Below are 26,803 nucleotides of genomic sequence, written 5' to 3' on the forward strand. Positions count from 1 at the left end.
AATACTGTTTTTGACCGCCTTTCTGAAAAAGGTCGACTTGCTTGCTATCATTGATATTGAATTTAATTTTGGAGCTTACCACACGAAACCTCACGAAAACCAATATTCCTGTTCGATTCATAAAATGAGCGCCCCAATACCATTCAAATTCTGTGAATTGTAGGAAAAAACCAAGAGAAGGCCGCCAATAACAGCCCAGATATTGCATTGCGTCTATTAAAAAATTAAATTAATTAATATTTAATTATTATTCTCTATATTAATCTGGACATAATTGCTTTCAGCAATCCCTGTATTTTCCCTTAACTGAAAGACGGCCTTGCTCAAAACATGACACTTGAAGCTTTTGAGAATGAATTACATTTATAAACGGATCTATCATTGAGGAATTTACACTTATTCTGGTACATTTATTTACAGGTGAAAATTTTACGCTTAAACTCGCTGGAATGACCCAACAATTCAACGCTGATTCGTTTTTAAAAGCGAACTTTAAGGTGAGTTCATTTATACAATCTATTTACACGCTACAAGGATTAAATACATTTTCACCATGTACAAACAAGCTTATTTGTCCGTTTTGTTTTCTTTTCTGTCCACTATTTACAGCGCACAAATGTTGTAGTTGAATCCGTCTCTCAGTTCGTAGAAAAGCCACTTGAGGTATCTCGCTTCAAAAGTGATCGTGTTTCTGCCGTCTTTCATTGGGTCATTTTTGTCCTCAGCTGACAGGAGCGGACCTGTATTTCAATTATTGCTGTCTACGCTCATAATAACAGGAAAAGATAGGCAGACCAACATTATGGTTGTTGGGACTACACATTTAGGTATTTGATATCGTTAAGAAGAGTTTCAACTGAAACCGTGAAACTAACTTAGAGCAATAAAAAACTACATGTAAATTCAGCTGCTCTATCCCAGAGGACTTGTTTCACATGTAAAGCGAGAGGTCCTTTTAATGACCTGAGCAGAGTAAGATCAGGGAAGATATCACCTTCATGGTACGCTTTGAGATTCCTGCCATTGGCTTCTGCCGCATCCAGGAACTTGATACACTCCACGAAGACCTCGTCCTTCAACACCAACATGTGCTTAGCCAAATTCTCTAAGAGGGAGAGGAAACACCTCTTCGTGTAAAACCACGTGTCCGTCCCCAGTTTCTTGCTGAAGGGCTCAAGTGCCTTCATCATTCGAGAAATTCCAAACTCATAATTGCCTGTAACATTAAAGCTGTAACAAGAGCAGCTTCTAGAGAACTCAAAACAAAAACTGCGATAGCTTTGCGATTACTACTTTCTACACCAAAATTAATAATGCCATATCCGCCACTTGAGCAGTCAACTTCTCATTTGAATGGCCAACTACGACTCAAATCAATTTATGAGATTTAGTAACTGATTGCAGTTTAATACTGAGCAAAAAACTCCATATACAATAAAGAACCTTAATGTTTTAACCTTTTGCACAATAAAGAGTTCCAATGACCAAGTTGATAATACAGAAATGGTAGATTTTCTTGTCAGGCTCCTCGTAGGCAGCCTGCTCCTCTTCTCGCTCAATTTTCTGCATCATCTCTTCAGCATGCTCGTTCAAACTAGTCATGATATAGCACACACATAAGTTTGCAGGTATTATTGCACTGCACGACAGCAACGGTTCGCGTCTGGCTTGTACAGTTTTTACAAGAGACTCGTAGAATCCCTTAGCATCACTGTATTTGCCCTCTTGCATGAAGAGAACATGGGCCACGTTTACCTTCCATGTATCATTGTCATTCAGAAACTCGACCGACTTTCGAAAGATTTTCTCCACTTGAGGATAATTCTTCCTGTCCCAGAATATCTTGGCCTGTTGCATCAGCACGGGTAGGTACATGTCAAGCTTTTCGTCGTACTCTTTAATAGTCTTTTGCACTGAAAAAAGAACCTCAACTAAGCATTGCAAATATTTTAGGGGACGGAACTAGAAATGGCTCGACTTTTTAAGCAATAGAATCGTCATAAGAATATTTCAGACAAGAAGGAAACGCGTATTACCGTCTGCCGAAATAGTAATAAAACAATGTACTTTCCCCCAAAATCATTTTGACATAGCGGGCAGACTGCCAAAAACTAGCTGCAACCGATTCGTACACATGTCTCCAAATAGCAATGATAAACATACCCGGCGGGAAAATAGCCGCCCTTGATTCCCATAACCCCAATCGGGATCACCCCATAGCAAAAACAGAAAATGAAAATTGATTTCTAAAATGAAAATTGAGTAGCTGCTGTTTAAAAGCTCTTCGAGTAGAATGGACGAAGAATGAAACTAGCCTAGAGAAGTCAAAAATATTTCTTCCAAAATATCGAAAAAGCGGCAAAATGAGGTAAAGCGAAACAAATTTTCATTCAGCGAAGTAAAAAAAAACATAGCAGGACATCCTGAATCACAATCCAAATTATTGCATTAACTGATGAACTGAAAATTAACAAATTTACAGCGACATCACTCTAAGACAGTCAGCAGAGCCCATGACCCTATATGGGCAAAAACAAAAAATAATTACAAAATTTCATTCTCCAAGATTTTTTGTTTTAAGAGCTACTAAAAATAACAACAATTTATTTAAAAAATAATGACTCCACGCTACTTTAGAATGAGTACATAATATAACAACTTTGTGGGAATCAATGACAGACAAAGCAAAACAAAAGAAATTGGCAGAAATCAGAATCTTTGAAAGTCAGAGAGTTAGAGTAAGAGAACATCATAACTGCCTGCCAAAATCTTTAAGTACGCAATACCAAAAAACAAAAGAAGTCATGACATTACTTTTAGCAGCTATGGCTGAAAAAGGAACAAAATAACTATAAATCAAGGCAAGGTTCACAAATTCAATTAAGATTTCGAAAACAAACAGTATCTCAATTAAAAATAACGTTAGCTAAAAGTCGGAACCAAAAAATGGCAATTTACGCCACATTAGAAGGCCAATAACAATTGATACTTTTGAGAATAAGCGATAGGACAACAAAAAATCAATGAAAACATGCAAAGAAAAATCAACATGTTTTTTGAAAAGGAAGTATCAGATTCATAAAAATAATAATAATAAAAGCAAACGATGCATTCTGTCATTCATGAGATCACAATGAGTAAAACAAAAACTAAAACAACGAGCACTCAAAAAGTAGAAAAATCTTTGAAGACGAACAGCGTATAAGTAATAGAAAACAATAGCTATGAACTGCAACGATCAATTAAGGCATCCTTAGCAACCGATGAGACCAGCCATTAATGAGAAGAGAAAAACAAATTGAACAATAAAAACGCAAGATTCAAAATTCGGCACGAAACCTTAAAAATAATTAATGTCAAAGTTATTGAGCGCATTATCTTTGAACTCAAACAATTAAATCGATTAGAAAAATACCTTTTAACAACCTACAAGAGCTGTTCCTAATGAGATTAAATGATAACACACCAAAAACCTTGCGAAAGCTTAAAACTTGAAAAAAATCGACAACAGTGTCAAAGTTATGAAAAGGTTGTCGAGCCGTTGATTAGGTTCATTTATCACGCATGAGATCTGTCAATACTAATAAATAAGGATAAAAACAAATAATTTAAAACATAGCCGGCAGATTGCCGGAAAATAGCCGAGATAGACGCTCGTGGCCTTCCATGAATTGAAACACCTAACGAAATAAGATAGACAGATCGACCACCAGTCCTTTAATAGACCACAAGACTTTTTGGGTTAGCTTCGGACTGTAAATTTTTTGACACATACGTTCTATAAAGAAAAAGCCCTTAAATAGCTATTTCAAAATTGATATTCGAAATCAAAAACTCAAGACTAATAATCACGAATTAGGGCATACAAGATTGGCACTACTTAGATGCACACTTTTAACTAGTAAATCTTCATAAAAAATTAAAGTTCCATAAGTGAGTTCAGAAGTCTTTTTTTAGTGAGGTAAGTCACGCAATTGACCTAAAAGAAGAAACGACGTCACGTACATAAATTTTAACTGCAAAGCAATAGAAGTCACTGAAGTCAATTCCAAGAAGTCAGGTCGTAAGAATCATCGATGGAGACGACGAATTAAAAAAAACCACGATGTCCCCAATAATAGCCGCTATCGCTTCGCGGCTATTAAAAAGGCTAATACAAATAATCACTGACATATATGGACAACAAATAGTGTCAAAGTCTTAAAAACATTAGCTGCTCGTTGATGAAGCAATTTCAAAATGTTTCCTATTAATAAGCACTCAAGGGCAGAGACAGTGAAAACAGAAAAAAAGGTGAACAGATTAAAACATTATATAGACGGAAGTATTCCGGAAACAACTCGAAGTGAAAATTAACCAACCTCACAGACCTGATTCATCTACAATTACAATCATTTTGAAATAGAGACAAAAAAATGAGAAAAATGACAAAATCTGGTATAGCATCTCATATAAATGATTGAAGTTGCCACTCCAAAAAACTACTTCCTGTGAAAAACACCTTTAAATATAAGTGGTTTCTAAAAACAGATACAAATTTAAAGACAAAACGGTTCATAAACGAAAAAAATCGAGAAAGAACAAAGGACAAAATATAAAAATCAATCAAATTTTCTAAATGCTAAAAAGCAATTTGCCAACCAAAATTCGAAGCAAAATTTTAATTATGTCTTCTAAATCAATCCCACTCAGTACTTTGTAGAGAAAGCTAAGAGAACGAAAATTGCAAAGAACAAAACTGAAAAATAAATAGAAATTTGTAGCATTTATTTCAGTGAAAAGTACGTCTGGCTTTCATGGGTCTTGCCAACTATTATTCGCCAAAAAAATGATTACAACTTCTGCTAGATCAGTCAGACACCCAATACTCGGCAGAGAAATTTTGAAACGCAACAAATAAAAATTTCGAAGAACAAAAAACCTGAAAAGTTAGAAATTTGTAAAATTTATTTCAGTTGAAAATTTCATTTGTAGCTTTGAAAAGTCACATAAAAGTAGCAACAACTATAGAAAAATAGCCAGTATACTGCCTGAAGATAGCCGCCGTTGACGCGCTTGACTCACATCGGGATTGAAACCGAAGAAAAACATAACCGACTAAACGTCGGAAGAATTGCTCTCGAAATACTAGTGGGAGCTCTAATGGATTGCAGCCTGCTTCAGTCGTGGGGGGGGGGATTTCGGCGCACTTTTCATTTGCCTTTTAGTATTAAATTGCCGCCAATTGAGTTCAGCTGCTTGAAATTGATTGAGAGAGAATTTTAGATCACGCGAAACGCAAAAAGTCAAGGGCGTAAAAGTCACTCGAAAAGTCAAAACTGTCAAGCGAAAATTTTGCATAAAAAAGACTCACGTTTACAATAATTGCTATGAACTTCGTTCAAGAGCAATTAAACAAGCGACAAATTGACCAATTTTTTCTGTTTTTTTCTTGAGTGTCAAAAAGTGTTCTAATTTGGCGTGAAGTTTCAGTTCAATTCTAAAATTATACTTAATTCAGCTTCCAAACTGAAAAATATTAAGCTTGCTACCAATGTCAGCTACCAAGCACTCTAAAGAAGTTTGATAACCTAATTCTCAATTACTTAATGACCGAGTTTTAACGGTTTATCCCGTCTCTTTTGATTTTGCTCTTTTGACTTTGACAGTATTCACCACATTTCGTAATTCAATGTGAGAAAATTTAAAATCCACTCAGTTGAAACAGTGAGTAAAGTAAGTCAAAAGTCAAACGAGAAAATCGTGACTTATGTAAAACGAAAACCGTAATCAAAAGTAAAGCGAATTAAAAGAAACATAAGGACAAGTCCTGAAAAACAATCCAAAGAATTAAATGGAAAAGTAAGCAGTCAACCATCTGACCAGCAAACCAAATGATTACTACGAATCAAAAGGAGAACAATGACGTCATTCGAAATGTAAACACTTCTAGAATAATCATGTTAAAGAGCTTTCTTTATCAAATTGCAGCATATTCTCTTCAACTTTCTGATGTCAACTTCTTCAAAACCAAAGTGTTAATTCTTTTATTCTGCGCATGAAGCTAGCAACAACGTCAAAAATCTTTATTGACGACTTCAGTTCAGGAAAATTGAAATTGACAAACTTCCAAAAACTATAATATGATTGCAAAATTGTCTTACTAAGGAAATATCCACATGTTTGTCAAATTTTTGTAATTAAGTTTGGATACAAACATATACATCAAAAAAGATTGCTGAACAGCATTTCTAGCTGGTAGAAGACTACTAGGAGTTTTAACCAATGTCAATTGATCATTCGAATAGGAAAAAAACTCAAAAAAGACAAAGCATGAAAAACGGCAATTTTGTGGTCAAAAACTCCAATACGGGACTTTTCACCTTGAACTTAGACGCTGCTAGCAACTTCAGTACATTAAGCACTTGAAAGACTACTAAAGAACGCCGAGGGCCTCCAGTTTATCTAGTTTCGAAAGCTAAAAATTCAGCGCACCAATACAATCCAAATTCTTTGGAATGTAAAAAAAGGAGAGCGCCTAAATAATAGCCGTTGAGAAGCTGACGGCGGCTATTAATAAGTATGAATAAAAATTCATTAAGAAAAACTATAGGGTGAAGCATAAAATTAGAAGAAGCAGAAAAATGAAATAAAAACAGACAAAAAACGGCAAATTTACTCGAAATTCAATTCTCCTCAATTTTCTGTAAAAAAAACAACTCAAAATTAAATTCAATCGAAACGAGAGACAACTAAAACTACTGGAACAAATAATTCCAACCACAAAACTCACCAAACGCTTAAAAAAGCTCAAATTGAGTCTAGAAGTGTAATATTTGCTTCAGATGGTCAAAAATGCTTCCTATCACAATATTACCAGTTCAGTTAATTCGGAGAAACGCCAATGAATGAGGTATTGGAGTTAAAACTAAAACTGCTTTGAGAAAGCCGCACGTTATCTAAAAGTATCCCTCGCTTGGGGAAAATTTTTTACACCTACTTTTCTCCATCTCTCCCTCAAAGAAGCTCTCCCCATAAAAAGAACACCACTCTCTCTTCCCTCTACTCTTTAATTCGTTCAGTCGTTTGATGTAAATACTTAGTTTTCACGTGCGGCATTGACTTTTACCTCCTGCTTTAACACGTTGACAAAATTACCAATAAAAAGACAACGTCATTACTCCTATTCGAGTCCTAAAAAGAAAGTGAACCCATCAAAAACCTACAAAACTGAAAAAATTTTAATTGATGTTAAAATGGCCACAAGCGCACCCCTCGGTAAAGGCAAGGCATCGATGGATAATCAAGCTATGCTGAGTGAGAGCGGCCACGCAGCTCGTAAAAGATCTTCACGGCATCCCCGCAGCCATCAACATCGAAATCTTGAAAAGCAGTTACATATCAAGCTTACCGGGCAAGACTATAAAATTTCAGCATAGAACAAGTTATACCAGTAAGTACTAGATGGTAACTAAGACGAAAGTTCAAGGAGCGCGCATCCAAAAATGGACTCTACACGTTCATCCCGTTTCTATGCTTGTTTTAATTTTTTAAGTTTCCGTTCATTCAGATTGCTTTGCTGAGCAACTGCTGTTTAAAAGCACTTTGATTAGAATGAACTAAACCTAGAGCACTCAAAACAAAATTCGTGCAAAATGTTGGAAAAATGGCAAAATGAGGTAGAGCGAAAACGGAGGTAAATAACATAGCAGGACAAAGCCTGAATTACAAAAAGAATTGAATTAACTAATGAACCCGCAATTAACAATTTTACAGCGACATCAAACTAAGACTGAGCCTATGACCCTATATGGGCAAAAACAGGATAATCAGGAAAACAAAAACATTTCATTATCATATCGGAGGTTCAGTAGAAATATAGGGCCATCCTGCTGTCAAATCAAAACAGTAACATTTCAAAATTTCGAGACAAATAATTTGGCAAAATGTCAAAAAATTGTAAAGTAAACTCCAAAGGCATTTCAAACAGTCACCACCAATAATCAATTGAATTATCAATGAAACGAAATTAAAGTCTCTTACGGTGCTTAAAAAGTTTTAGTTAGCAAATGAAACCAAATTTCAAAAATCAGAAAAACTCGACAAATTAGCCAAAATCTGTTTATTGTGTTTATTTTTTAAACATAGCCGGCAGACTGCCGGAAAATAGCCGCGATAGACGCTCGTGGCCTTCCATGAATAGAAACACCTAAAGAAATAAGATAGACAGATCGACCACCAGTCCTTTAATAGACCACTAGACTTTTTGGGTTAGCTTCGGACTGTCAATTTTTTGACACATACGTTCTATAAGGAAAAGCCCTTAAAGAGCTATTTCAAAATTGATATTCGAAATCAAAAACTCAAGACTAATAATCACGAATTAGGGCACATAAGATTGGCACTACTTAGATGCACACTATTAACTAGTAAATCTTCATAAAAAATTAAAGTTCCATAAGTGAGTTCAGAAGTCATTTTTTTGAGTGAGGTAAGTCACGCAATTGACCTAAAAGCAGAAACGACGTCACGTACATAAATTTTAACTGCAAAGCAATAGAAGTCACTGAAGTCAATTCCAAGAAGTCAATTCCAAGAAGTCAGGTCGTAAGAATCATCGATGGAGACGACGAATTAAAAAAAACCACGATGTCCCCAATAATAGCCGCTATCGCTTCGCGGCTATTAAAAAGAAAAACCACATTTCATATACAGAGGAATTCGAGGCATGAATTGTTCAGTGCTGTTGCCATATAGGTTCATTTATAAGTCCTCTCAAATATCAAAAATGAAGTAATTATTAAAAACATAGCCGGCAGATTGCCGGAATAGCTGCGAAATAGACTTGCGTGCCGTAAAATACAGATGGAAAAAGATACAGAAGTGAGTTGATAATAGTTATCGCCGCCGCCTATAAAACTTACAAGTTTATTTCAAAGGTTGTTTTTGGGTGCAAAAAAAGTTTCCCTGTCGAGTCTCGAACCGGCGATCTCCGGATTAACAGCCAGTCGCCTTAACCACTCGGCTGTCGGACCATACAATCTGTATTCGTACAATCAACTTTGTTTTAGGAACAGATTCTGTTTCTGAATAACCGCAATTTAGGTCACGCAGAAAGCGTGAAATCAAGCGCGAAAAAGCCATTTAAGCAGTGACGAGACAGAATGTTCTAGAACAAATGTAAAACGAAAATAAAGCGTCAGACGACGAAACAAAAAAAACCAAGAGCACCGCAATATAGCTACGCTCAGCTTACAGCTTCGCAGCTATAAACAAAAATTAACGAAAAAAATGGAGAAATCTGAGTAAATTTTGCACTTGAAACTCAATGTGGCGCTCTCAGAAACACTGCTAAAAACGGTTATCTATATCCTCTATTACCTCATAACAATTTTCAAAGTGAAAAAGTCAATCACTCGACGCATCGCATGAACAAAAAATTGTGCTCGCTCAGCAAAAATTAGTTCACACAATTTTACTCACTTTCTCTTTTGGATCAAAACGCCGCCTGAACAAATAGTACTCCCGATTAAAAAACCTCAAGAGAACCAATACTCCTCTTGGAGTCGTAAAAACTTCTCTCGCTCGGAAAAAGTTAGTTCACATAGCAGTTTTGCAATTTTACTCACTGTCGCTATTAGGTGAAAAGGCCGCCTGAACAAATATAACTTCCGGTTAAAAAACACTCCGGAGAACCAATACTCGTCTTCGATTCCTAAAAATGATCACAACAATACAATGCAATTACTTGTAAAAAAAAGTAGAGCGCCTAAATAATAGCTGTTGAGGCTGACGACAGCTATTATTTACCACAAAGTTGGTGTCAATCGGGTCAATGAGGCCGTTTTATGAGTAAAGACAATGATATTTGGATGGTTTTAAACGAATTTGGGCAACTTCTTGCGTAGATCATCTTTACGAATTGCGCGCTAAGGAAAAGAATTTTAACGAAAAGAAAGTTTGCCGAATCTGGTTTTGTCGCTAAAATTTAAATAAGCCGTCGACAACCAGCTATGATGCCTTTCTTTGGCTCACAAAAGCTCACCTATTATTTAAGTAGCAAATACACAAAATGGCGGCGCTAGGCAACGATAGCTCGCCCGCGATAACAAAGATATCCAAAGGTAGGAATCCAGTTCATCCGCTTCTATTTTTCATGTCATGGCTTCCGTACCTTTGAGCTCATGATAACCAGCAGTCTTCTCAACCAAGGGCTTCTTTTGCGCCAGTGAATTCCATCGAACTCCATCAAAACGTTTTTGATAATTCGAACATTGTTGCGTGAAATATTATCAAGGATTCGTGGTGCATTCCCACGGTGAGATTTGGTCCCTTATTTAGGACATTGGATTTGAACTAAGAAAGAGTCGTTTACACTCCTTTTTAAGAAATTTGATTAAGATGCGAACACCATATCAATTAAAAGGTGTTCGCGCAAGTCACTAGAAAACAAGTCACCTTTTTCATCCTCGCGGTTGTTTCTGTAGTCTTGCACCAGCTTAGTGACCTTTCTGAGGTCATCTGTAATTCTGGCGTTCATGTCATCGAACTTGGCATAGGCATCCTCAGGTGAGGTCTCCGCCATGAGCACTGCTTCGAAGAAATCCAGCATCCAAGCAGTGAGGTACGGGTTGTCCTACAACATAACAGGAAAATCATCACAACCTGCAATCAGTTATGCTATCTATAAACATAGCAGGCAGATTTTCGAAATAGATGCCAACAGACTTGCCTGCCGCAGAATACAGACGGCAACAGATTCATATCTGAGTTCAAAAATGCTAATGCAAAAACTTTTTCTTTGGAAAAAATAAGATTTCTATTTTTTTACACCAAAAAAACTAATATAGTGCTGCAGTTTCTGTTACTTAGATATCCTTTCTTCAACTTGAAATGGTTTACAGTGACCTCATAAGACCTTCATATTAATGCTAAAAGTCATTTAGAGAGAGGCTAGTCATCTATTATCGAAAACGAACCCCCTTCATTTCGAAAAAAAACCAAACTGCTTCCTGAACATGTAAAAATAATACAGTGGCCAAAAAATTAAACATCCGGCGAATTGCTCTCAACGTCCGGCGAATTGCTCTCAAACGACCAGCGAGCGGTTGGCTTCTTTAGTAGCTAGCACGGTTTAGTGACGCTAGCTTTAGCTTAATTGAAGGGGCGTAAGGTGAGCGCAGCAATGGTGGGATAGGGGTTTTGGCTGCACGGGGTACGTACGGCCTGAACTATGTGCAGGGGTGGGGATGGGGGGGGGGGGGGTGAAGTACGAGGGGTATGATGTGGGGGTCCTTTAACACCATAAGTATAGTCTCCAAAACAGTTTCTGTGAATCGTATAATTGGAGACTAGAGAGCTGAAAGGCTCTAAGAGCACATAATGCCTGCTGGGCGCTACCTGTTATCCCGTTTTTGAGGACGCAAAGTCAAATGGGTCAGACCAAAAATCGGTCAAGCGAAAAATCGCATAAAAAGGACCGACAGGACTAATATAATTGCTACAAACTTCATTTGAGAGCAATTAAACAAAATGACCCTTTGGAGGTTTGCAGCTTAAACTAAAAATCAACTTCCGACAAAAATAAGAACTGGAGGGAGTGGTCGAGCGTACTGGGTTAGGGGTTGAATGAGGTGGATGAAGTGAGGGGTGGGTGTGAGTGGGCGGTGTGGTGAAGGGTTTCCTACTTTAAGATCCGCCCTTCACAATGAATTTCCATCCTTGACACCCTAAAAACTTCTCCTAAACCGTTTCGGTGAATCGCATACTTAGAGACTTAAGTATACCGTAAGGCTCTAAGAAATCTTTTCGCCGAATTAATGACCTCCGGGCTTTATGAGAGGCTCCAAATCGACAGGGTGGTGGCGGATAGACGAAGTGGTGGGAGTGACTTGGGGGGTGGTGATGAATGAGGAGGGGCTGAAGAAGGAGGGTCAAACTTCCAAGAACCACCCTTCACACAATAATTTTGTCTCCTGGACAGTTTTGTCGAACCGCATACTTAGACACTAGTAAAGCGTACGGCTGTAAGAGAGCTGCTCAACCACTAAATGCCCTCCGGACTTTACCTGTTTAACCCGAAAAATCACATTGAAGAAAGACTGCAAGACTAATACAATTGCTACAAACTTCGTTTGAGAGCAATCAAAAACCAAGAGTACCAGTTAGAAGGCACTTATATGACCGGGCTTCACAACTTCTGCAAAGGGGTGTTGATAGCAGTAAAAAGTTGGTCAAAAATAAGTATTCATTCAGATTGTGAGATCGTAATTCGCCAAACATTCATCTCTATCAATATATAGAGACCATTATCTCTCCAGAAACTAAAGCTGACATTAAATACAAGACGTAAAGATGATAGGCAACCTTTTGAGTGAGAATGTCGTTATTCTCTGCCAACAGATCTGCTGCCAAGTCCAAGTAGTCATACTTGACATACATGATGAGGAGATTGGCCAATGTTTCTGGAGGAAAGTCCGCCTGTTGGATCAGAAACTGTAGCTTCTCGAATCCGGCGGTTGGCTCCGCTTCAAAGTTAATCAATGCCTAAAAATCACACAAAGATGTTTGAATATTTGCGCCCGCATATCTAGGTTAACCCAGCATTTGATCAAACCTTTAACTGAACAAAAATATATCAGGTTGCATGCAAACTAGACTTAAAATTATTTTTGCAATTACGAACACCGAGAAATATTGTTAATAATGAATGACCCAATTATATATTGCCAAGATTAACAATAGCAAGTTCTAAACTGTTTGAGTTAGCTCTCCAACTTCTCGATCTGTTTTGCTTTGTCGTGTTCATACCTGATTATGAAGTGTGACCGGGTCTAACTCTTCCTCTGATCTGGGAGGCATGTCGGTGAGTGCCTCGATTGCCCCCTCGTTGTTCTTCAGACGGAACTCAATAGCAGCCTTCAGATTGAATCCTTCCACCAAAGCTGTCTCCTGAACATAAATAACTAACTACACGGTGACACTTAATTTTACAACTGCTCCAGATTAAAATGCTGTTCGTTAAACAAAACTTGACATGTTAACACTAAGTGGGTTGAGCAAAACAAATGCGATTATCCTAATTAGCTTACTTGTAAGGCCAATGTGTTTCCAACACTTCTGATTTCGAGTCCTTCGGTAGCCATTCCTACACTTAGCTCAGGATGGTCCTTAATTCCTCTCTCTATTATCTCAGAGAGAAACCTAAAAAAAATGATCACATTTCCTTTTGAAATATTGATTGCCTCAAAACATTAGCGATTAGCCCTTGATAAAAAACCCTCCATGACACTCTAAAATGTCTCTTAAATTAAAGTTTCGGCGAATCGTATACTTAGAGACTAGTGAGGCATAAGGCTCTAAGAGAGCTGCTGGGCCACCTAATGCCCTCCGAGCGCGACCTGTTTATCCCGCTTCTCAGGACGAAAAGTTAGATGGGTCAGAAGAAAAATCGGTGAAGCGAACAATCGCTTTGTTTGAGAGCAATCGTCCAAATAGTAATTGCATGGTAATCCGAGATCAGTGGCTGCGAATTCGATCTGTGCTTCGTGCCTTCTTTTTTTAGTGCCAGATAACCAAAACGATCATGTCTTTTGTAGTCTGAGCTTGAAATTTCTCCAATTAGCTGTCTGTTCGGACGAAGCAAGTTCTCTTCTCAATTACCATACCCAAGGCTGCCGCAACCCCGTCGACTGATTTCGCTCGTTAAAACATTAACAATTTAAACTAGAGCCATCCAGGGCCCTATATTCCTATGCTTAAAATGGGTAGCACTAACTATTGCGCGGACAAGATGAAGTTGGCTTTGCTGAGAAGGTAAAAAAATTTCAATGCCTTGGAAATTCAAAATTGACTTGTTTCCGTCAACTGTCGTGCTCTTTAAACATTAAGCGAACGAGTTTGGCTGAATTTTTCTTTGTTTTATTGAACAAGAGCTGCTTTTGAAGATATAAGTTCAGCACTGGTCTTGTCTCTTCTCAGAAGTAGTCGGCCACCATGTATTGCTCGCTAACTGCTTCTCGGTTCATAATTGTAATAAGAGGTGGTAAGATATCTTACAGCAGACTTTTTAGGCACTTAAAAAAGTAGTTGTTTTTCACACTCGTTTCCTTTATTTATCTCAGCTGTACATCGATTTAAATTCAGAGAATCAACGTCTATTAATGGGCTAAACTTACCTCTTGGCTTTTAACCATTTTCAGCTCAAATACTTCTAATTCAATCAAAAGATGAAAATTTCTATTCGATACCAATGGAGAACATAGCTGGCAGATTACCAGAAAACAGCAGCAATAGCTTTGTAGATCTGCACAAAAATATAGTAAAAGAAACGGACCAAAAAACTTTTTTAAAGGCTCAGATGTTATATTTTGATTAAGAATCTATTCAACTTACTGCTGCTTCTATTATTTGCCCTCAAATTCCCGTCAATTAGAGTGACACGCACTCAATTGAATTTTTCTTTGAATTAAAGTAAAGAACAGTCAATTTCAGAGTGATGAAATCATTTTTGAGAGTGAGGTAAGTCACGTGTGACCAAAAACTTTATCTCGCGAATGAACAAAAATCACTCCACTAAGAGTGAAAAAAAGACGTACAGCACGCAATTCAGTAGAAATTGCATGACCGAATGAACAAAAAGCAGATTTGAAGTGATTGTTACGTCATATGGTCGCAACAAAAATCTTGACGACGTAAAAATATAGCAGGACAAGTCCTGACACAATTCAAAGAATTTTCATTGAATAAAGAAAACAAAACTAAACCTAGAATGGATAATGAATGGATTGGGATAACCGTTTAGAAAGATCAGATCAACAAAATCGAAAAAAAAATCTGTCAAAAAACTGCATGTGAAAAAACCACTAGCGAAAGCGATTTTTTTCAGACACCGTTTTCTCACTCCACTTTGCAATCAGAGTGAAAAAAACTTCACGGCGCAAAACCACTTGCTTTTTCGCTTCGGCGTGACTGCAATCATCACTTCAATTTGACTTCAAAAATCATGAAAATGTGGGAACAAAAGACAGCACACCAATCTCAAAATAGCACACCAATACTATTCAAGTTCTTTGAATTGTCAAAAACCAAGAGAATGCCAATACATACTAGTCTCAGCTCGCTTTGCGGCTATTATTAAATTTTTCTTATTTTTAAACTCGTTCGTTATTTTCAACGTGTTTGCATAATCATTCATACTAAAGATTGAAGATGACGTCTAAGTTGGTATTGCGGTGAGGATTAAATGGCTTTAGCACAATGTTATTGTAGTACAGAGGTGAAGATGTTTTTTCAGTTTTAGCGAAAGAGGTATTCGTTTTCCTTATCTTTTTCTGAATTTGCAGTGGCCTTGCTGCGCCTTTCACACAGTAGAAATTTTCTGCTTTTTCTTCCTCTTTAGGGCGTGCCTGTTATATAATTTTTAAAATCTCTCCCGTCTGCTTCGAGTAATAATAGAGATGCTAATGTGTTCGAACTCCTTTGATGCATTACAAAAATTCAGCATTTTAATTGGCAGCAACAAATCTAGGCGTCTGTCTTGTTCTATGAAAGAATTATGACAAATTATTGAGGAATCTGCCCTTTCAAGCCGTGCCTTTTCTATTGAAATCTTCAGATCAAACTTCAGTCTGTCTCATCAAGATTAAGTTGAAGAAATAACTATCCTCTCCTTTCCGGTGTTTGTGATCCTCTTTACTGCTCTTTCGGGACTTGGCAAATGACTATTTTGCTTGCCACTCCAATTTCTGCAGGGGGTTGTCTTTTTTGGCTAAGTTGACAATCTCAGCTAGAAATGTTTCTTGCTGAGACTTATAATATAGTTTCAGGAAGTTAATTAAAAGTCAGGAGAATCGTGGATTAGTTGAAGTCGAAGAAATAGATAAAAATTTCGAGATATATCTCCTGGGCTTATTGCGCACTTTTTGTTCATTAGAAAATTTTTCTAGGTACACAGTAGCCTTGATAAGCGTTCCATTTAGAATTACAATAAACCTGTTTGGGTTTACGCACAGTGTTTGGGTTTACGCACAGTGTTTGGGTTTACGCACAGTGCAACTTTCATTCCAGGTAATCTATTTGCAATTAAATTGGCACAGGCCCAGATCACAATCAACCGTTTCTTTCACAAAAGAACTATTGATAGGCGATGACTTGCTGTAAACGATTCTTGATCCTTATTTGAAACGTTTGGTGGTTTTACAGAGCGGGTTCGAAAACCCCTTAACGCATTCCACTTCTTGCTGATAGTAGAAGTTTCCAGCCAATGGGATTGTCTCACACAATGAGCTGGGAGCCAAAATAATAGTCAACATGACAACACTCATAAAACAGAAAAAATCGGAACACAAAAAATTAAGATTAAGAGACGGAGCTTCTGAGGAGAGCTGGAACAATTTTTTGGGGATTGGAATGCTCTTCAAACATCGTAAATTTAATTTCTTTTCTTATTAACAATTAAAGATAAACCAAAACCTAAAAATTTACATATATATATATATATATATATATATATATATATATATATATATATATATAATGTAAATTTTTAGGTTTTGGTTTATCTTTAATTGTTAATAAGAAAAGAAATTAAATTTACGATGTTTGAAGAGCATTCCAATCCCCAAAAAATTGTTCCAGCTCTCCTCAGAAGCTCCGTCTCTTAATCTTAATTTTTTGTGTTCCGATTTTTTCTGTTTTATGAGTGTTGTCATGTTGACTATTATATATAACCTAAGAGAATATTATGACATTTATCCAAACCTGAGTGACTGTGCATAGTCAGTCTTCTTGTAATAGCACAGAGCAATGTTATAGCAGAGATCTGGCCTAAATCCTTGGATGTTATGCGCGTCCAGGAAATGTTTCAATGACTCGTCATACTTCCCCTCCTAAACAAATTAACTGATTTCCACGTAGGTTACTCACGGTAAACTGTAAAATATAGCCAGCAGATTGCCAGAAAATAGCTGCGAAAGACCGCATAGTTAACAAACTCACCAAAAAAACTGCCGGTGAAAACACTACTCCGACTTCATCTGATCCTTACTTTTCAATTTATATTTCAAGCACTGTGTCTTAAGTAAAATAGCCCTATAATTATTCAGCATAGGTGACCTCTATTCAATTAAGAGTTTAAACTCTGAATTAATATTTAATTTCTGAATGGGGAAGTCATTTCATTGGGTGAGGTAAGTCATATATGATTAGAAATTTATCATACCATTGGCAAAAAGACTGATACATAACCCAGTAACAAATGACGTCACGTAGATACAAATCGTAGTAACAATAATAGGGAGGAAGACTAACTAAAAAAAACAGCAGGATAAGTCCTGAAACAATTCAAGGAAATTCCATTGGTTGAACAAAAATCAAGCTTTGGAAATGACTACGAATTGATTTGGAAAAACATTTATAAAAAAGATTTTAAAAAAGTTTTTAAAAAAGTCAAATTGCAGCACTGAAGAAAATCACAACCAAGAAAAAAAATTGTTCAAACACGGTTTTCTCACTCTACTTTAAAACAAGAATGAAAAAACTTCACGCCACAAAACCACTCGATTTTTCACACAATTTCCTTTTTCAGCGTGACCAAAATCCCTACTCCAATTTGACCTTAATACAAACTTTGTGTAAAACAAAATGTAACAAAGTTATGAGAAGCAAAATCGATTTACTGCTAGTACGGGGCAACTAGCAATAAAAACCAATGAAAAACAAAAAATAGCAGAAAGTAAAATGTACCAGCGTTGCAAATACTTAATTTCAGAGAAATGGAAAATAGTAAGGAATTAAAAATACCAGACACTAAGAACAAGTTATGAAATAAACTGTTAACTTTACTTAGAAATCTTTGCAATTTGGTGAAAAATTTATCATGTGACATTATAACACGCGTCAGAGGAAACATTAAATGTATCAACAAAATTACCTATGAAAATTTAAAATTGCAGAAAACCGCGAGAGAGGTCAAAATCTTACAAATCTTTGCAATTTAGTTACCGATAGTAAAACCATTCGCAATCATTAGTAATTGCAAATCATATTATTCGAAAACAATTTGCAATTTAGTTACCGATAGTAAAACTACTCGCAACCAGCAGTAATGAACAAAAACAAAACCGACTAACATTGCTATTTGCTCTCAAACGACCTGTGAGCGGTTGGTTCCGACAGTAGCTTGCTACGGTTTTGTTAAATTAGCTTTAGCTTAATTGAAGTGTCGTGAGGTCAGTGCCGCGGGGGTGCACGGAGGGGTTGATGGGTGCAAAGTTTGGGCGGTTAGGGGATGATGGGTGGAAACAGGGTCGGGGGGGGGGGGGGCTGAAGGAAGGGAGGCTGACGTGAGAGAAGGGTAAAGTGGGGGTCAAGAACCGCCCTTCATCATGAGTATACGTCTCCAAAACAGTTCCTATTAATCACATTCTTGGAGACTAGTTAGTTGAAGGTTTCTAAGAGAACTTAATGCCATCTGGGCGCTAACTGTTTAGCCCGTTTATGAGTACGAAAAGTCAAAAGGGTCAGAAAAATTGGTCGAGCGAAAAGTCGCATTCCAGGACTGATCTAATTGCTACAAACTTCGTTTGAGAACAATTGAACAGAATTACAAAACTTATAATAACTAACTCAAAACAAACTCGGCAAATTATGATTCAAAACTGGACGAAAATAAATTTAGAAAAAACCCTACAGAGTACAGCAATTTGTCTGAGAATGCTCCAAATTACTTTTCAAAAAACTACGCTTAAAAGAGACACGAAAGAAAAGATCATTAAAAATATCATAAGTTTATTGCCTAAAAGGATTACGAAACCAAACTGAAAAATTATTGAATTTCGTAAATATGGCTCATTGAAATACATGAATTATTAATTGCATAGAACGCTAATTAATGAAAAAGGCGGTCAAATACTTCAATCTAAAATAAAAAATAACAATTAAGAAAAAGGCTATCAAAAGTGTTCAAATGCATGATAATTAAAGTCCTCCACACCGAAAATTCATAAAAATGAAGGCGCAATTGAAGAGAAATGCTTTCGCACCAAAATTTATTACACGGGAAAAACGTTAATATACAAACTTCTCTTTAACTCACACCAATTAGCTTTCTAAAACAGTTTACTTTCAGCACCATATTTTATTTTTCTGATGACTCGATGGAAAAATATAATACAAAAAAACAGTAACTATAAACAGAAAATAAACTTAAAAAAGATGAAATTGGTATAATATAAGCACTCTTCTACCGAAAATATAAGCACTCTTCGCCACAGCTGTTTTTCTAACTTTAGCGTTTAGGTCAATATGCCGCATGAACAAAAGTACTTCCTATGAAAACAAAACAACAGCCGAAAGAATTCCGGAAACAACTCGAAGTCGTCTACGACCAAAAAACTAGCTTTTAAAATAACTATTATCTACTGGCCGAATGCATTAAACCAGAGAAAAGTACAATGTCAAATAAAAGAAAAACTGACCGAAACGTCAATTAACCCTAAAATTCAACAAGGTCACTTAGTACAAGAACACATGAACAAAAAACGTTTTTTGATAATAGCGAGACAAACTGGTTTCAAAATATTAGACAAACTATAATAGGAAGACAAAAACCTGTAATTTAAAAGGAAAAAAACTCGAAGAAATTTCAAATTTTCCAAATATCATTCAAAGAAATTAACTGCATAACGTCAGATTAATTGCTCTCCAACGAACAAGCGGGAGCAATTTAATTCATAGGTGGTGTAAATTGGAACAGTTTTGTAGCTGCAAAAAGGCCCCCATAGCGGTTCCAACCGTGGACCTCCAGGATGTCAGTTCGACATCTTCACCGCTAAGCTACAATGGCTTCGCTTTCGTTTGGTGCACAACCGCTTTTAGCAAAACTTTATTTCAGAACAAGAGCAACATAAATCACACAAAAATGAAGAATTCAAGCGTAAAAAAGTCACTCAAGACGTCATGTCTTGAGCAAAAAAACAGTAAGGCGAAAATGTTGCATAAAAACACGTCTACGTTAATTGCTTCAAACTTAGTTCGAGAGCAATAAAAAAACAAACAGACTAACGTCGGGCAAATTGCTAGCGAACGACAGGCGGGGCAATTTATTTCAAGGGATGTAGCCTGGACAAATTTGTGTCTATGGGTGCAAAAAACCGAACAGTGAGGGATTGAAACCCCCACCCACTGAGTTCTTGACAGAAGCATACAACACTCGCCTTTCACACCGTTGTAATATCCTATACCGTTGTAATATCCTATCTTACAATCGCTTTTATTTGAGCAACAAACTTCGGAGTGAGAGCAATTGACTTTACTCAAAACTAAGAACACAAGCGTGAAAAAGGCTTTTGAGAAGTCAAAGAATATTCTAGAACAAAAGCGCAAAAACGGTCAAGCAAAAAATGTATTAAAAAAGACACACACGCACGTTTACTTTAACTGCTTCAAACTTTGTTCGATATCTTCTCTTTTTTTAGCACTATTATAAAAGGGCCGTGTACACCATCCGGCATCGATGGATGTAGGTCGAAAAATAGGGTATGATGAGTTGCACTTAGTAGCCGGATGCTGCACTCCAAGCTGTTCCCCTCCAGACAGTGTAAAGACGGCCCAGTCACAAAAATAAATAACAAGTGGAGAGGAAAGCACCTATATATATATATATATATATATATATATATATATATATATATATATATATATATATATATAGCACACATAGGGAACTAGAATGGAAGGATTAAAATAAAAATGGATCATCAAGGAATAAGCAAATGAATAAAGATAAGCAGCCAAACACTCAGTGCAGCCTTCCCTCCTCCACGACGGCGCTAATCGAAGTCTCACTGAGAACACGAGGCTTGAGGGCACGACATCCCCTCAAGCAGAGAACACAGCTCCTCAGAAGTGCGAAGCTGATTTTCGTTCGGATGTAGCTTATAGTGTCGGCGTACGGCTCTCCGCGTTTTTCGCTGATCTTGGTTGCGAGTTGTTTCATAACGCGCGATGCTGATGGACCTGGACCACCCGAACAAGCAAAAACCAGTGCATTGAAGCTGCTGTGTTCGGTTTCGCGGATTCGCTCTTCGTACTTATTTCGCTTGATGCTCTCGTGATATTTGTATGCATCTTTTATGGTCTTAGGGCAGCTCTTCGCATGAGGGTTGAAAATCTTCACATCGAAGAAAGTGCGATTAAAGCGGGAGCCCCACAGACCGTTTGCCTTGATGTCCAGTCGAGCGTCATCATCAGTGGTGGTGGAATTACTCGAGAAAATTTCTCCATCGAGCGACTGAAGTTTTTGCTCTATCTGTACATCGTGGCAAACGTCATCCATCAGGTTTGCAAACACATCTCTAATTTCGTTGTGTCGTAGGTGCGTATAACCGCCTTTGGCGCAATGGAGGGCATGGGTGACTCTGAATTCTTTCCCGCATGGGCATATGGCTGGCGTGTTCTTCGCTTCCCAGGTGTAGCGAAGTGCTATTCCATCACGGAACTCAGTCTTCGTGAGGTCAAAACCATGTTTTGACAACGGAAGCGCGTTAAGCCAGCTTGATGCTCCTTTCTCCGAGGCCAGCTGGATGGTATACTTCATTTCTGGTAGATTGTTTTCGATTCTGGATTTTTTCGAGATGAGTTCACGTTGATTGTCTGCTTTCTGTCTGAGACTGATCTTGGTTTGTTCTTGGAGTCAAAGAGTCATTATGAAGTCTTGTTATTAGGGGTAGGATTGCGATTCCATACATTGCCATCGCAAGGGGATCGCCTTGTGTCGTACCTTCCTGAGACAGTATGGTCGACTTACCGATGTAGAGATGAGACGGGTGGCTATAGGAATTCTGTAAGGCAACATGCAAAGATGGGCATAAGGCTTTCACGTTCTCTAAAGCTGTTCGTCTATTGAGCACGTTAAAAGCGTTTTTGGCATCAATTAGAAGAATTGCTTCGTTTTCGGGATCATCAAAACTGTGGCGAAGCGAATGCATGGCATGTTCTATGCCACATTTCTGGCCCAGGCTCAGTTGCATGTTTCCACCGAGGGATGTTAGATCTTGCCTGATGCAGTCGACGATTATGCGTCCGGTGATGCGACGCATTACTTCACCAATACCAATAGGTCTCACACCTGGACATTTATCCAGAGCCACTAGTCGACAACCATTGTATGCAATCAAATCATCCGGTGGTATTATGGACGTGGCAAGCCTCTTAGCAAACTTGGCAACAAGCTTGCACAGGTTCGTGGAGGTTTGTCCGAAAGCAGAAAGTAGTCTACGCCAGTCATCGGCATCGAGACCTGAAGGCCCGGCACTGCCATGAGTCTTCATTGCATGCTTTCGTACGAGCCTGGCACTGATTTTGTCGAAGACAGCAGGGCGGTAAGGAAGCGTGCGTGGATGTTCGCTCTGAATGCAGTTGGGCTCCAAGGGTTGACCTTCAGGATGTTTGTCGCGTAAAATCTCGAGGACCGGTCTACCGTCTATGAGATCGGTAGGTGCGAGCACGCCGCCTTTGTGCTCATCCGAAAGAACGCGAATAGCATTACTGATCTTACCACGAGACATGAAATCGTTGAACATCTTGAGGTCAGAGTGCTGCTGTTTGTTCCTTGAATTCATTCTCATTTGGATTGCCTTCGCTTCACAGAACAGTTCTGAGAAGTTGCAGCTGTACCATGCTTGCAGTCTACGCTTGATGGTCTTATTGTTTGTTCGAACTTATTGTATAGTACAATAAGTATAGTACAATATTGTACTATGTCTTATTGTATAGTACAAACTTTGTTCGAGAGCCCTTGAATACAACTTTGCGCCAAAAAAACTTGATTCAACTTGACAGTGCTCACAAGCAATATGTTTCAATTCAGTAACCAATAAACTCAATAAAGCAATACAAGGGCCCAAAAATTGTGCAACAAAAATCATCAAAATTGTTGAAAAAAACCAGAATATTAGCATTAAATTCCGTTAACTTAAAGCTGTAAAACGCTACAAAAGCGTGATTACTAGTACAACAAATTTGCTGGCTCGCTAAGCGAAAACCGATATTTTTCAAAAGATGGTATGGACAAGATGATACCAATAATAGCCTCACTTTCACTTCGCGGCTATTAAAATACAAAATATACCTTGAAGAGAATACAACCATAATTGACATGCTTATCAGCATCTCCACTTGCACTTTGTTCCACAAGTCCCTTAGCTGCCTGAATGTCACCCTCGCCGTACTTAATTGCGGCTTGCAATTTTTTAACTTCAACGGCCAACTCGGAGTTCCCGTCATCAAGTTGAACTGCTGAAAACAGAGCCTCGAGTAAATCGCAGCGTGAGCAAGGCTTTATTTGTTCGGAATTTGATAATTTCAGAGCTCTCAACCAAAAATGTCAAATGAAAGTCCCTCCCCTAAAAGGGCAATCGGTCAACTCAACTATATAATTGTATTTCTGCTGTCATTAGTCAAACTTCAAAGGGCAAATTATAAAGCTTTAAAAACATAAATCTGGACATTATTCATGATACGAATTTGCATTGCGGATACGAAGAGACTGAAATATTTCTATTTACCGGTATTCATTGCCTCCTGATAATTGCACGACTTGTATTGTGCTTGGGCCAGATACATCAGATAATGCTCATTATTTGGACACAAGTCAACTAGACGCCGATAGTACACAACTGCTTCTTCATAGTGCTGCATTTGGTATGTACAGTAGCCGAGAATGGAGAGCGCAGCCCTTGATCTGGCGTTCATGTTCAGCTCAGCAGTCAATATCTTAACAACCTCCGCATATTTTTGGTCTTTGATGAGGTCATAAACCACTTTTGTATATTCTCCATCCTTGGGGCGCTGTGAGTGATGATACATCGCCTCTAAAACTTTGTAGATAAGCCATTTCGAAGATCAGCTTCTGCGACCTGATTCATAGTTAAGTCCTACGAATTATTATTACACTATAATAAAAGTGGACCATGACAAGGATAGTGCATAAACTATTCTAAGCCTAACTTTCATTTCTATTCTCAATGATACACCACTGATAATGCTAGATTGGACATCAAAACCACAGGTCTGAGGAGCTTGCCACGTGTGAGGCCTCCGGCGCAAGTGGGCAGCGCACAGCAAAGCTTGTGCGTCAAATATCACACAAACACCCTGGAAAAGGAATGTAGACAAATCCGCGAGGACTGCCCACACAACTTCCCAGAAGTGCATGGAGTGGCAAAGGACTAGCCATCCAGCGCACCTCCCGACAAATTTACTGGCGAGTCAGCTGCAAATTTACGCACATCAGTTGCAAACCCATTTTCAGAAAATCATTTTAAAAAATCTCGTCAAATGTCGTTACATCCCACAAAAGTTGTTTGCCTTGTTTCCAGGGTACAAGAGTCATACCATCAGATCTTTTTGTTGTCGGATCTATAGAGATGAGCTGATTCTAAGACAGAGGGAACACGAACAGAGGCTAAAGTTTATTAAACAGGTTGTTCAAATTAGCGTGACGTGAGAATCTCCCTGCACTCCTTACACAAGAAAGCCCGTGCAAACCCGTAAGTGAGGCTCGCAAATTTGAGATTCTCAACTACAGATTTGACAACTTAAGATTAAGGTTTTTGCAAGGTGTTACAATTTGACATTGAGACACACATTTATCTTGATAGGCGTTTAACCGTTTCACTGCGTCCTCACCTAACTTAGGCAACAAATCGGTAATAACCTTTTGATACATAATCTTAGACCAATTCTTCTGATGTTTGTTGGCTGGTGCTTAAAGGGTTCCTGTTACTGCATACCACTCCTCCAGACCACAATTGAAATTTGTCTTCGAACTCCTCCCCAATGTGCTGGTCCTGTGCTTCACGGGCACTTACTGCTGCAGCTAAGAAAGCGGGAAGAGCAAGTAGTTTTGCAGAATGAACATCTAAACCACTCAGTGAGGACGGAAGAACTGACTGAGTGAAGAGAGTATCAGTAAAACACACAATTGTTACTTTGCTCAGAGCTTTTTCAAAATATCATCAAACAATTTCAGTAGGTTTTTTTCACCAAAACAGGTACTTGTTCTCAAAAAATACAACAATTTGTGCAAGCTAAAACAATTGTGCAGAAGATAAAAACCATAATGTGCGTCTAGATGCTCAACAGTGTTTGATATTTTATCAAAATCTTCAATTTTCGTAGATATAGAATCTGATAAAATATCAAGCAAAATAGTTTCAAATTAACATGATTTACGGGGCAGCCGAGGTCGCCCCTTTATCTTTCTGATAGTACCTATTATTAATATGATAGCATGGAAATGATAGCATGGAGTATGATAGCATAGAAAACCAGTTCTGGATGTGATCATTCTGTCGTGAAAATGATCAGACTGACATTGACCCTTCGTCCGAAACTAAAGTTTTTCTAAGATATGTCAACGATATTGTGAGAACAGTTAGAGGTGACACAAAAAAGCAGTTACATGCGGTAAATAACCTTCATCCAAATCTCCAATTTACATTAGAAACAACAGATGATAAAAACAGTTTGCCATTTCTGGACATGTCAATCAACGTACAACCGGAAGGGAACATTTTTTGCACATGGTATCAAAAACAATCACATACTGGAACAATTCTGAACTATCTTAGCTGTGCAGCCCTACAACATAAGAAAAGCATAATACAGGGAACAATACACCGCCTGTTCCGAGCCACCGGCAATTGGGAAGCGTTCCATGAAGCATTGACAAAAAATGAAGAAATTTGGGATCGTAATCAATATCCTAGGCATTGGGTAGGGAATATCGTCAAGGATACAATTAACAAACATAGTAAGGTGTCCCCTCAGAATGTGTACAAATCATTTACGAACGGATTGCAACACAAGTTGACTTTTATTGCTAGGACTACTCCAAACGCGGACAGTCTGCTGAGGGAAGCCGAAAAAATAATTGATAAAAATCTTATACCTTCAATGTTGAATCATCCCTCTTACAGTGACAGATACCGGAAGGTTTTCTCTCTTCCTCTTAAAGAGGGTGGGCTGAACATTCTTCTTCCTGAAGACAGGGCAAACGAATATGAAAGATCTATTCGGGTTTGTGAGCCGTTACAGAATCAAAACGCTATAGATGCAGAGTTTTATCAGGAGAAAATACTTCAGAAAATCAGAAAAGAAAAACAGGAACAAGCTATAGCGAAAAAGTTGGCAATCAAAGATCTCATCAATGATAAAGAGGCATATTCTCTAGATTTGGCTATGGAAAAAGGAGCATCATGCTGGCTAAATGCACTTCCATTGAAAAGATATCATTTTGATTTAACCAAGGGAGAGTTTAGAGATGGAATTGCTCTTAGATAGGGATGGGATCCCGTAAAATTGCCATCAAGATGCGCATGTGGAGAAAATTTTAATGTAGCCCATGCTCTTCATTGTCCAAAAGGTGGCTATACGCACATAAGACACAATGACATCCGTGACTCTTTTGCCAACCTGCTCAATGAGGTCTGCGATGATGTCGAAGTAGAGCCCTGTCTTCAGTCTTTGCAAGGGGAAACCTTCGCAAATAGAACTACTACTATTGATGACGACGCTCGACCAGATATCAAAGCTAATGGTTTCTTCGATTCACGCTTCAGCAGAACGTTCTTTGATGTGAAAGTGTTTAATCCGTATGCGAAGAGTTGCCCAAGAAGCATACCGGATTCCTACAAATATCACGAGTCCATCAAGAAGCTGAAATACGAACAGAGGATAATCGACGTCGAGAAAGCCACCTTCTGTCCGTTAATCTTCTCGTGTACAGGAGGAGCTGGTCCATCAGCATCAAAAGCCATAC

The 26,803-nt window shown here is 38.0% G+C and overlaps 1 protein-coding gene across 1 annotated transcript; it reads right to left on the minus strand.

The window, feature by feature from the left end:
* Nucleotides 1-337: 337 nt before the first annotated feature.
* LOC142358581 (intraflagellar transport protein 70A-like) lies at nucleotides 338-23,903 on the minus strand. Its single transcript, XM_075410002.1, has 10 exons — nucleotides 23,547-23,903; nucleotides 23,111-23,277; nucleotides 16,741-16,868; nucleotides 13,071-13,182; nucleotides 12,790-12,930; nucleotides 12,346-12,525; nucleotides 10,438-10,615; nucleotides 1,458-1,913; nucleotides 995-1,216; nucleotides 338-740 (listed from the first exon to the last, which is right to left on the minus strand). The coding sequence occupies exons 1-10, from the start codon at nucleotides 23,845-23,847 to the stop codon at nucleotides 604-606; spliced, it is 2,022 nt and encodes a 673-aa protein (XP_075266117.1). The 5' UTR covers nucleotides 23,848-23,903; the 3' UTR covers nucleotides 338-603.
* Between the last annotated feature and the right edge of the window lie 2,900 nt (nucleotides 23,904-26,803).

This window comes from Convolutriloba macropyga, chromosome 2, assembly GCF_964194025.1.
Source record: "Convolutriloba macropyga chromosome 2, txConMacr16.3, whole genome shotgun sequence".
Taxonomy (NCBI): Eukaryota; Metazoa; Xenacoelomorpha; order Acoela; family Convolutidae; genus Convolutriloba; species Convolutriloba macropyga.

Coding starts and splice junctions, on each gene's coding strand:
- LOC142358581 (XM_075410002.1), bottom strand. CDS start 23,847: ATGTATCATCACTCACAGCGCCCCAAGGATGGAGAATATACAAAAGTG. Junction 23,278..23,546: donor TCAGGAGGCAATGAATACCG/GTAAATAGAAAT, acceptor CTCTGTTTTCAG/CAGTTCAACTTGATGACGGG. Junction 12,526..12,789: donor CGGTCACACTTCATAATCAG/GTATGAACACGA, acceptor TGTGATTTTTAG/GCATTGATTAACTTTGAAGC.